This window comes from Grus americana, chromosome 2 (genome assembly GCF_028858705.1).
Source record: "Grus americana isolate bGruAme1 chromosome 2, bGruAme1.mat, whole genome shotgun sequence".
Lineage (NCBI taxonomy): Eukaryota > Metazoa > Chordata > Aves > Gruiformes > Gruidae > Grus > Grus americana.
The window spans coordinates 26,151,009-26,163,984 of NC_072853.1; the positions used below are offsets into that span (position 1 = coordinate 26,151,009).

General features: G+C 37.9%; 1 protein-coding gene across 3 annotated transcripts in view; it reads right to left on the minus strand.

Annotated features, from left to right (window-relative positions):
- Nucleotides 1-1,165: 1,165 nt before the first annotated feature.
- Nucleotides 1,166-12,976, minus strand: part of DPY19L4 (dpy-19 like 4) — a 36,802-nt gene continuing 24,991 nt past the window's right edge. For all 3 annotated transcript variants that reach the window (XM_054816381.1, XM_054816383.1, XM_054816380.1), the window contains 4 exons: nt 12,875-12,957; nt 10,950-11,082; nt 10,480-10,638; nt 1,166-7,441 (listed from right to left, as the gene is read on the minus strand). In XM_054816381.1, the coding sequence (XP_054672356.1) occupies nt 7,277-7,441; nt 10,480-10,638; nt 10,950-11,082; nt 12,875-12,957 (540 nt within the window). In that variant the 3' untranslated portion in view covers nt 1,166-7,276. The remainder of the gene's footprint in view (nt 7,442-10,479; nt 10,639-10,949; nt 11,083-12,874; nt 12,958-12,976) is intronic.

Below are 12,976 nucleotides of genomic sequence, written 5' to 3' on the forward strand. Positions count from 1 at the left end.
GTTACCTAAACAATCTGAAAGCACACAAGAATTGAAATATGCTAGACTCGGTCACAGCAAAAAATGGAAAATCTGGGAAACTAGGTCTTACAAGCAAATTACAGAGCTACCATTTAGGGGAAAAAAACCCAACTCCCAAACCAACAGTAATTTTACCTAACACCTCTCAAAACACTGAGTATAATCAGAATATATATTTTATAAAGATACATACACACACACATAAAATACATATACACATTTCTATTTATATACACCTATAAATATAAATTCTATTATCTATAATAGAATATTCTGTATTTCACAGCTGGTAACCATGGTCTCAGTTTTGGATAAAGACATGGAAGAGTACACGAATGCCAACGTGTATTTCATGGTGCCAGGAAGCTCCACTCCTCTTTCAGCTAAGCAGACACAAAGTCTGGGTGCTCGAAGAATTCAAGGATAAACGTGAATACTCCAGCATCAGCGCATTTCATTTTTGAAAAAGATTAAACTTGTTTCCTGACTGGTCTCAAAGGAATCAGTCTGATGAATTGTTCAAACCCAGAACTATTAAGAATTAAAGAAGTAAATATTTATTTTTTAGGTGCTGTATGATTGATTTCTGGAGAAGCACTTCATCAGATATTTCCGTCATCTTCAGAATTTAACTAAAATAATCTCAAGGTTTTCATATCATTTCATGGTAAATTATTACAAAGTAGTCTCCATTCAAAGATTTCAGTCGTATTTATAATATCTCACAAAATGATAGAAGGCTCCAATATACATAATCATCTGTATGATCTGTAAAAATTCAACACAGATGATACATTAGTTGATAAACAAAAAAATAAATCAGTAAGCATTTGATGTTGCATAGCGATTTATTTCCAGGGGACATGCTTGCTTGTGGTGGGTTGACCCTGGTTGGACACCAGGTGCCCCCCAAAGCTGCTCTGTCACTGTCCATCCTCACCTGGACAGGGGAGAGAAAATATAATGAGAGGCTCCTGGCTTGCGATAAGGGCAGAGAGACATCACTCATCAATTACCATCACAAGCAAAACAGACTCGACTTGGGGAATATAATTTAATTTATTACCAATCAAACCAGAGTTGAGTAATGAGAAATAAACCCAAATCTTAAAACACCTCCCCCCACCCCTCCCTGGCTCAACTTCACTCCCCATTTCTCTCCCTCCTCCCCCGCAGCGGCACAGGGGGATGGGGAATGGGGGTTGTGGTCAGTGCATCACACGTTGTCTCTGCCGCTCCTTCCTCCTCAGGGGGAGGACTCCTCACGCTCTTCCCCTGCTCCAGCATGGGGTCCCTCCCATGGGAGACAGTCCTCCATTAACTTCTCCAACGTGAGTCCTTCCCACGGGCTGCAGTTCTTCACAAGCTGCTCCAGCATGGGTCCCCCACGGGGTCACAAGTCCTGCCAGCAAACCTGCTCCAGCGTGGGCTCCTCTCTCCATGGGGCCACAGGTCCTGCCAAGAGCCTGCTCCAGCATGGGCTTCCCATGGGGTCACAGCCTCCTTCAGGTGCCTCCACCTGCTCCGGTGTGGGGTCCTCCACAGGCTCCAGGTGGAATCGCTACACCCCCTCATCCTTCCTCCATGGGCTGCAGGGGGACAGCCTGCCTCACCCATGGTCTTCTCCACGGGCTGCAGGGGAATCTCTGCTCCAGTGCCTGGAGCACCTCCTTCTTCACTGACCTTGGAGTCTGCAGAATTGTTCCTCACATCTTCTCACTCCTCTCTCCAGCTGCTGTGTTGCTGCAGGTTTTTTTCCCCTTCTTAACTATGTTATCCCAGAGGTGCTACCACCATTGCTGATGGCCTCGGCCTTGGCCAGTGGCGGGTCCATCTCAGAGCTGGCTGGCATTGGCTCTGTTGGACATGGGGGAAGCTTCTAGCAGCTTCTCACAGAAGCCCTGTAGCCCTCCAACTACCAAAACCTTGCCACGCAAACCCAAAACATTGCTGTAGGAGGATCTTCAGGGAGACAGTCAGTTCAATAATTCCATATGAAGCACCTCATATTTTGCCACTCATCCTCACACCAGTACGTCTCAACAGGCAGTCCCAGCCAGCATGACATATGGATCCAGTCTGAGCAGGTTGCTGCTCCTCAAGAGCTTTAAGAGCATTTATGCTGCCCCATTAAGACAGATATTTGAGCTATTCTGTGCAGTCTTCACTTGACTAAAATTGCATATGCAAATAATACAACAGAATACAAAAATCACTTTATTACCGCAACAAAGGAAGGTTAATTCATTATGAACTACATGTTTTTTGTGAAAGGGTATCAGACTTCTCGAAAGAAAGCATAAAGTGGTTTGTGTTCCAAACAATCCATACTTTCTAGACTTGGCTTTTATTACAATTTTTTTTTTTCACAGAATAAGTTTGTCACAAGAGAAAAATATTTACTATGTATACATTATTCTGATAAAAAACTGTCCAAGACAACAAACAGGATAAAAGGAATTGGATTCCTTATATTTGTTATTAAATAACTGCACATAGATACGTCCATATGCCATATACACTACTGCTAAATGTCACTGTTAACAAGTAAAGCACCAACGATAATTCTTCTGCATTACTGAAATAACAAAGTTTGAAACTTTGAAAGGCATTAAACACCCACCTCTTTTCCATCAAATAAATAGGTAACCTTAAACATCACGTGAAAGGCAGAATTACATACATTTAACTGCGCTGAAACAAAAAACATTGCCAGATTAATTACACATTTAAACACCTAGTTGAGGTACCAAACAACTGAGAAGACCTTTAGGCATTGCTAGCCCTGCATTTGGCATAGTAAGAGCGCAGCAACATAATGGTGATATTTCCTTTTAGCTGCACTGCTGGAGTAGAAATGACACACACTGCATGTTTTAGAATTTTCACTTTTTTTACCCCTAAAGTTAAGTTTTTAAAAGAGTACTAAAGGTATGATTACACAGATTTATGTTGAGGTATTATTTCACATTAAATATTGCTTGCGTTGGAACAAACTCAGCTTTTCTTTCATCTCGAATACCATAGTACTCTAGAATCCATCTACCCATCAATATATAGGGGATTTATAGATTCGACCACCATCAGCAATAATGGAAGCTACTCATCACATCTCCAAATCACAACAGTAAACCAGACATCTCTAAATGCAAATACAACACGCATGCCCACGCATTCACATAGCCTACGCTTTCTGCTGTTAGATTTTTGGTTACAGGATAGGTTATGTCATTAACAGCAGTCATTAAGAAGTGTTCCAATGACAGCTTACAATCCCTACAACCTTATCTCACAGCTCGTATTCATGTGAACTGCATGGGAAAGCTGATGAAGACTCACAAGATTTGGAAGTTTGCAGATGACTTAGTAAAAATAAGGTGGTAAGAACAAGATTTGGTCCCTAAGCTTCTGCCTTTCAGTAAATAGTAATGCCACCAGAGCAAATGGTTTGAAGGATTTTCAATCCTGGTTAAACCTTTTGGTCCTCTTTCTTCCATATTTCTGTATCTCCTCCTTACACCCCCCGCCCCGTGGAAAATGTATTTAAGATCATATTGTATTAAACTCTATTTGCATTTACTTTGGAAGAAATAAATCCAGTACTTTTTAAAATAATATGAATAGAAGCTTATGTTCTGAAATGCCTTTACTTAATTAATCTCAAATATCTCCTGGCAAATCTAACAACTGAGTTCAAGTATGTGGTAATTCAGGAAGTGAATGAGCGTTTTTTTAGTATTAAGACAAAACTGTACATGTCAGTTTAACTCTGGCTTGATTAAACTTTAATCCACAAGTCTAACGCTAACAGGTGAGTGCCTGAAAATACTGTACTCAATTTATTCTTTCAATGTAATTTTTTTTGCATTTACTAAAATCAAGCATATCAGAAATTGGAAATGTGAAGGAGGAAATAAGCCAGTAAAATAGCAACACAAATCACTACACAAATTCTCATTCTTCCTGTTGAACAGCTTTTAGGTGGCTGGCATACATCCTAGCTGTACCACTTACTACACAAGCATCCTTGGAGGCAGGGGTGTTAAGACACAACGGAAGCTCTAGAAATCAGAGGTACAGGAATTTTTAAAAAAAATCTTCACAAAAAGAAACACAAACTGAGTTTTTTGTTTGTTTAATAAAAGCTTGCAAGGCACATGTTTCAACTGAATTGCAACATCTACAGCAAAACAGATCGAAATTTGCAAACCACTCCCCCAGCCCTTTCAGGGAGTTAAACCTGTGACCTGGCTGAAAACCACGCTAGGGTTGTGTATACAAGTCTGATGTAATTATGCCCTACTATTGTCCTTCTGAGGGATAGCATGAAACTTACTGTTTCTTTTTCACAGAAGGTGGAAATTAGGATAGACAATAATATTTTTGCTAATCCATAGCTGGATAAGAAATTCAAGCTTATAATTTTCTTCGTAAGATATGATTCTTCCAGTCACTCATTTTAAAAATTATGCCTTTTTACTGGTAAAACAGCAATGTTTCTCCCACATAAAAGGCTCCTTCTGTTACTTAAGGCTGCTGTGCCAATGGTGCTGCAATACAATTTTCTCTAATATAAAAAGCAAGGTAAAAATCTTAAATGATTCTCCAAAAGCAGAATCAATCGAAGTATCAAGAATACCTCTTAAAAACTATGACAAAACTAATAACAACTATGTCACAGTTCAAATAAAGTTCAACATGTTTGTTTAAACATGTATAAAGGCCAACGCGCTACAAGACAGTTTTCTTCAGATGTACAGATGGCCTTGTTTGTGTTTTTCTTAACACATGTGCTCTACATGTAAGTATTCAAACTACATTCTATGTAGTAACACATACATACAGCATTGCAGTAAAACACAACAGGCAGTCAAGGATAGTTAAATATTGCATCTTGGCATGGCAGTCTAAGGCATGAAGCCGTACGTTATGCGACTTCATCCACCCAAGTGCAGTTATAACCCTGAAGTTTGCTACCTGGAATGCCTTATTGCTGTTATGAAATGGTATTCATGAAGGATTAACTTCAGGCGAGTAAATGACTGACACACAGACATGTAATTCCTTGATAGTGATTCAAACAAACTTACTTTGTATAAGGAACTCTAAACTTACTTCCAAATATTACATCTACATCCATACTAGCACATCCAGAGAAGGCTCCTGCAGGCCTGCCGTAGCTCAAGTTAATACGCTAGCTTCTCTTGTTATATGGTAACTGAAAAGTCTGAAACAGTCCAGTGCAGTAAAATGTACGCACTTGTGCCTAAGCAAATAAATGCAGACTGTGTTTGGCCAGAGACACACATACACACTACCCTCAACACAACGAAATATCCCCCGAAAGGATATTTACTTTTAACTTGTAACTCAGTTACACGGATAAATGTCTCTCTCAATGATCACAGCCATTATATTCAATGAATTTATCTGAACACTGGTTTCAAATAAAATGCATACTTTAACATCTTCTCAAGAGTCATAGGCCTAAAAATATAACCAGAAGTAAAAAACGGATTACAGACATGTTGACTTTTACAACAATAAAGCTTTTTTCTTTTAAATCACTCCAATAGTGATAATAGGTTTTAAAAAAATCTCAGCACTACCTGTTACTGTAAAGCTAGCAATTGTATCTGCATAGAGCAGACAGGAGTCATGCGTATACACCAACATGCTGCAGTTCCTAATAATTTCAGAGTTAAAATCTCTGAATTTGCATGTTATCAGTAAGTGCGGTAAGGATCATTTTGCCACTTTCGTTTGCAGAATGGTTTTCAGATTTTTCAGTTGAAGGTTCATCTTATTATGCCAGATCCTTCATTAAAGACATCTGCGCTCCAAAGAATCATTCCCACAGATAGACTGGTCCAGGCATTACAAGAGTCTGTAACTGCAGGTAACTCCTAACAGTTTAATAACCTCTTCCAAAACTTACGCCCTGGCTTTTTGTCCAGCTACACCTATGTGAGCAAAGTTACTGTTACCTTTGATTGGATTTTCCACTCGCAACACCAGGATTAGGCCCAGAGTTGGAATTAAAGCACCATTCATTCTCTTGAAAGTCTATCAGCCAGCAACAAACAGGATGAAAAGATAATTTTTTAAGAAAAATAGCTGTAGAGGCAAAGGGGGTCATATAAGGAAGACAATTTTAGAGGGAAGCAAGATTGTAGAGTACTTTCCCAAATTTTCAAAGATGTCAGTGTAGTTGCATAATTGATATAAAAATAGCTATGAACAACTGTACCACTATTTATTAATGGTGGTGATGATAGTGTTTTGAATTACAGTTATGGCACTATCTGAATATAACTATCACATAATAAGTTGAATGAAATAATTATCACCCATCCCTCCCCAAACACACACACACATACACCAACACGCACACAGAGGGGGTAAAAAAGAAGAGCAGAAGTCTCAGTAGCAAACCTAGTTGTCCTGCTACACTTGCCTAAAAACAAGTATGGCATACTTTTGTATACTGGCCCATTCTGATCGCTGCTAAGACACAAATATGTATACATACATACACATTTAAGCATGGAAAAATCCTGCAGACAAGTTCTTTCCAAACTGGAGATCTGACCTTTTTCAACTACTTACTGCTAGGTCTAAGTCCAAGCACTTCCACCAACGTGTCTCTAACAATGTAGAGATCAGTGCCTTAACCTATGGAAGTGTTTAAATAAAATCTTCCTTATTTGATTTATACAAACACTATAGCTACACATAAGATGTATGAATGTGTGTTTGATAAACATAGAAATGTTTACATTGGAAGACAGGAAGAATTAAAACAACACAAAAACCCCAAAAACCCAAACACTTACTTGAAAAGATTCAGGACACCAATTGCTTTCTTGATAGACAATAAAAGCTGTATCACTTAAATGAGCTCTTTAAACAATTTTTCTGCATTTACTGAAGTCTACCCACATCAGCTCTCTAACACTAAAGTTAGAAATCTCATTTACATGAAGATTAAGATGATTTATAATGGGAAGAAAAATGCAAACACGTGGAAGACTGTCACACTTTGTAGAGACTGTAAAATTTTCCCATTTCCTTCAAGGACGGTGTCTGTGTCTCTTGATCTGTAGTTCAAAGAATTCCAGTTTGGTAAAATAAAGTTGTCAACATACTGCATGTGCGCACAGATATTTGCAAAAATAACTTCCTTGATGAAAAGGAACATTTCCAAGTGAATTTCATTCACAATGAATCCTCAGGAAGAAGCTCGCATGCTTTTTCATGACTGGAAGGATATCACAGTGTTGATTTTATACACAAAGTAGGATCTATTCCAGTATACTCGAGTAAAGTAATTCACATATGGAGAATAGTTCATTTTGATTTCATGACAAAATCGTCCATATTTTGAGTAGGCATAACTGTCGCCTTCCTCACAAACCACCTGTCAGAAAAGAAGATGATCTAATTAAAATACTGAAGATAAGTGGTAACAGAACATAATTCTGTACATTTAATTTAATTCTGTATTCTGTAAATTTCATTTATGATAGACATTTAATTTTCATACTGTACGATTCCAATAACCTGAAAACATATTCTCCTAGAATTTGTTTAACCACCTAAAATAGCTTTGGTGAATTAATAGCTTTGTCAGGATAGCAGACATTAAAACCAGTGTACTTTATTCATACAATAAAGAACGATGGCAGCAGAAATTATCCACGTGCTCCATTTACCCAGTACTTCAAACCTGACCTGCACATGGCATACCACCTATGTAGGGAAGGAAATTCTCAACTAACTTTTCCAGGCCAAGTAAGCCTGACATACCTAATAAAGACTGCAGACACACACGTATTGCCCTATGAATTCCAACCAATTGACTTGGAAACAAATTGCTTGTGCATTTTAGCATCTACTATTTGATATCCTTGAAGAAATCCCTTTGCTGCTCCTGATGGCACAAGTTTATATGGGTTTAAAAAAAGGTGGTAGGAGAAATTCATGGAGAAAAATCTATCAGTGGCTACCAAACACAGTAATATTTCCCCTGAGCTTCAGTCCTTCAGCAACAGACTACTGGAAAACATCTCTGTCTTGCCGTGTCAATAATCATATGCTCTCAGCCTGTGTCAGACACAAGATATCAGACTAGGACTATAGGACATAGTCCAAGATAGAAAGTAGTACTTCTTAAATACAGCAATTTGGAAAACACGCCCAGAGACCTGTCAACAGCATAACAGCCTGTCCGCTGTCTCACTGTGCAAATAAGTAAATGCTGCAGTCTCCAACTACATATGCACTAGCTTCCATTTATTTGGAAAGTCTTGATAATTTTTCAATATAACTTAGAAAATTTTTGTTAGCAAGCAAGCAGAGTTTTGTTTCAATGTTTCCTGATACAACACACTATATCAACTTTAAGGAACAAACTATACAGTCAGTTGTCTACATTTAAATGTACATACCAGTTGTTTTGTTACAGATTTAGATTACAGACATTCAGCAGAACAGATTTTAACTGAAACTCTCATAATGAACCTTCTTTTCCCCTTCTTAATCTCTCCACTCTAAATAGGATAACCCTTGCCACTCTGACAATCCTAATTACACAAAAATAATAAATGACTGGTTTTGTTTACTGACAGTGCTGTGTCTGGCACTTATCAGAGACAGGTTCCTTGCATTGGATACTGTCTTTCAATGTTTTTTCCCCCCCTTTGATTGAAGTTATCATCGCAAGCAACAGTCACTCTGAAAAGCACTGCAAAGTGTTCCTTAGGAAGAAATGCTGAATAACTGGGTGTTAGGAATTAAAGGAGAAAGAAACTCATTCTGATATATGAATCAAAGAAAAACTTAAAAAATTGACAGTAAAACAGTGCTGCTGAAGTCAGGATGAGATCAGGATTATGTGCAAGCATGCAGGAAGCGTGGAGATGAGAGATGCAGGAGTATGAGGGAATGGAATCCTGAAACTGCTTAATTGCTCCAGCTGACATCCTAAATGTGAAGAGGGAACAGGAACTTACTCATGCAAAAACAGATCTGAGAAGAAACTGAGAGATCACATGTGCAGGTTATCAATGATGGCGGTTATTCATACATACACACTCTGTTATGGTATAGAATATTGGTTATAACATGGAATAATCATGGCATACCTGATTTTAGCAGCAAGGCAAAGAAAAAGGATAGATTTCAGCAATGGTAAGGAGGTTAGTAGAAAAACAGAGGCAATATCCTCCATGGATAAACTGGCCAGGAAACCTACAAGTGAAACTAACACCAGCTGTAGATTCCTGGGGATATGAAAGAGTAATCCCCTAAAAACATATCACCCCTATAATTACTCCCCCAAATGAAAGCAACTACAGAAATGAAATGCTTGCATTACAAGTTCTTTGGAAATGTGTACCATCAAAACTAGAGTTTATAAAATACCTAACACAATGAACAGCTTGGATTTTTCCCCAAGAATGGAGTCTAAGACTATATACAAGAAACATATGCATCCTCCCCATTAAAAAAAAGCGCATTCAAACCAAGAATTGACTTGGTATAGTTAATATACAACAGGCTGAAATGTCAAACATGCTTAAGTTCTTTTCTTAGTCAGGAAACCAACTAAATGAAGCTAACCTGTGATTGCTTAGAAGTAACTGATGACTCCTTCTCCCCTGTTGACCTGAGAGAACAAGGAACCAAACCCTAAGTGAATTTACAGCCACTCCTGCCTTTATAAAGTCAAAACTTTTGCTGGATTCCCAGGAAACAGATGAACAAGTGGTAATGAGATCACTTTATAGACCCCATCCCATTCCCTGTTTTGGCAGCAAGAAGGAATCAGCTATCAGCATTCAGAACAGACACAGCATGACAATGACTGAAGTAGCTTTCACAGGTATCTTCATAACTCTACAGTTTATTCAACCAATCTTTCTACCAGCTGTGGCTTAAACTATCTATTGGGGTGCTAACCCATCTGCAAGGCTGAACCAAATAGACTTGTACCCTCATCAGTACCAAACAGGCTGTACTGAACTGAATGGCAGGCTGGTCCTCATCCCAGGCAGAGTTTTAGAAGAACTGAGTTTATCCATTTTAAAATTTCTTCTTCAAAGCTAGTAAAGAATGCTCTCTGAGGCAGGGTTTTACTGCTTTTGTAATAACCTCTCCAGGTCTTACAGTCTTAAATGTTTACAGATAGTTAAATGATATTTAGTGATTGGCAGAAAAGCAGCACAGCTAGATACTAATGTATTAGGAGGGATTAGGGCAGTTAAAGAATAGTATGGGGTAAGATTACAGGCGTGTAAGAAACAGACAGAACAAAACTTAATTGATCACTTTCAAAATTTATGAATCTTTGTCTACATGTCAATTACAATCAGAAAAATAAGATCAGCATTATCAGAAGATTTCTTTTTATTATTTATGCATTCAAACATTCATTTTTTTCTTACTGGTACTTACATGACCATTAGCAATATCCAATAGATCTTTAACTCTACATCCTCTTACAGGTCCCACTTCATTGCAAATTGAATCTTCAATAATCAGAAAATTGGCTTTGTAAGATGTGAGTATCTTATAAATATCCTCTGCTGATCTCTTTGAATAGATCTGATAAATCTATAAATTAAGAAAACATGTTCATGCAATGCAACAACTGGTGATAAATTAACTACTTGGGGGTTACAGTATTTGGAATGTCGGTCACACGTAGTGGGAGTTGCAGCAAACAAATAATTTGCATTGCCAGGTGGCCTAGAGGGCCATGCAATGCAAACGTGTGTCATGAGGAATGTTACAAGGTCATCTTCTTTGGAGCATTAACATTTACAGTACTCCCACAGATCTCAATCAGGCACTTGAGTCTTACAGGATGGAACAGTCTATAAATCACTGATAACACACATACATTTATGGAATTGGATACTCACATTTTCATTTCTTTTTAGAAGATCATCATCATTATATAAAGGCAAGCTTGATACCATCCATCCGGTACAAAGCTTAATCACACCCATTAACTGTGGGCTGCCTGCAAACACAGCAGCCACAGGAGCCTGTCGTCTGCAAAAGCAACATCAACGTACACATCTGAGTACACGATGAATTTCTCAAAATGTTTTTAATTTTAAACACTGTGTGAATCTTTTAATGGTATGAATCGGAGTGCACGAAGATATCATTGGGGGTCTAATTATAATTGGTGTTAACGCTGCAGTGGCAGTAGTTTCCTTGCCAGGAGAAGCTCAGACCTGCAGCAACACGGAGTTTGCAAGGAAGGTCTCCTGCTGGGGCAAGGGCTGATGGCCGTTCTCCTCCCCTCCTTGCAATCCATGGAGCATCATTCAGAGTGGTCCTGGAATGGATTGAACTATTGCTTTTCTGAATGGTTGCTGACTTGTGACAAAACAAGCTTGAGAGGGACGGTAGGTAGAAGCAGAAACAACATGATGTTATCTTGTAAGGGAAAGATTTGTGATTATTTTAATTCGATCTCTAGGACCATGTATTTAATCATCTATGAGTAAATAGTGTCATGATACAGAATAAGGTCTACAGTAATTATGTTTCTGGGGTTGGTTTCATCTTTTGACTATTCGTATTCCTGCATTAGTGAAAGAAAACAGTCATTGTCACACTTTATGACAGACTTTGGGCAACTTTTCCTGCAGAGAAAATTCAAAATAAATACATTTTATCACAGAGAAAATTTTAAGAAAATATACTATAATAATGACATTCAATTAAAATTCCAATATGGATATCTAAGTATATCCTTAAGGAAAAAAAATTCCTTATTTTCATTAAAAATATGAACAGCTGCTACAAATAAGGGTAGTCAAATTTCTCTTAGCTGAGTGAATTTCAATGCAATTCACCATGATTAATTATGTACTTGAAGTGTAATATATGCAGACTAATGTAAAAGCCATTAGGTACTCGGCATTATTCTGCTTGCTGCCTTGAAGAGCTACAGCATTGACAAACAACATACACTACTATTAACAGAAAGAAGAAATTGGCTGGAACTCCATAATTACCAGCCTTGTCTTTTCTGAAGATGAACAGGTTGACATTAAAGACTACATAAATACAGAAAATAACATTCTAAAAAAGTACAGTTAAAGGTCAGGAAGTTATCTGAACACATGGGGTCTAACTTTCAGAGAAGTGCATTTCCTAATGAGATAGTTCAAAGTTAGATTGAATGAGGCCAGAATCCAGTTCTGAAACTTTTGGAGAGAAGAAAAATATATTTGTGAAATAACTTGACTCAGTATTAGCTATGTATATAGCTCAGTAAGAACTATATAACATAGGTCAGCATTTGCTACGCCCTGCCTAGCCAGCCTGAAAAGAACCTTTCCAGCCTTCTGGTCAAAGGGGAAGTTTGAATCATACATGTTACACTGCATGTTTCTTGACTGAAGTCTCTAAATCCTCACATTCAGGCATTTCATTTTACTAGCTCATGCACACACAAATGTCAGTGTTTCTGTCCCCCATGGGATTAGAATCAACGTGAATCCTCTAATCTACTGAGAAGTTAGTGTGCAAAGAACCAAGTACTAAGATGTCCACCTTTATTTGGAAATTAGCTCTAGTAATGATCTTAAATATTATTTGCTTGTGTATTTCAGGATCTTATCCTCTTGTAATCAATGATAAATTCTTGGTTCTTTCCATAGGAATAATACCAAACTTTAAATATACATTTCTTCTCCCATCTCCCCCTACATTATGAAATGACTTAGCAAGGGAAAACTCAGATTCATAGAGGTAGCTCCACAAAATGCTGAGATAAAAATGCCCTGACATAAAGAAATAAAATAGAAACACAGGACTTCATACGTACTTTATCCATGTCATGAGTTCTACTGTATCAGGATCATAGAATTCTTGTAGTTCTGAAAGCTCTGTCATTATCCTAGGGAAAAACTGATGGAAACATATTTTT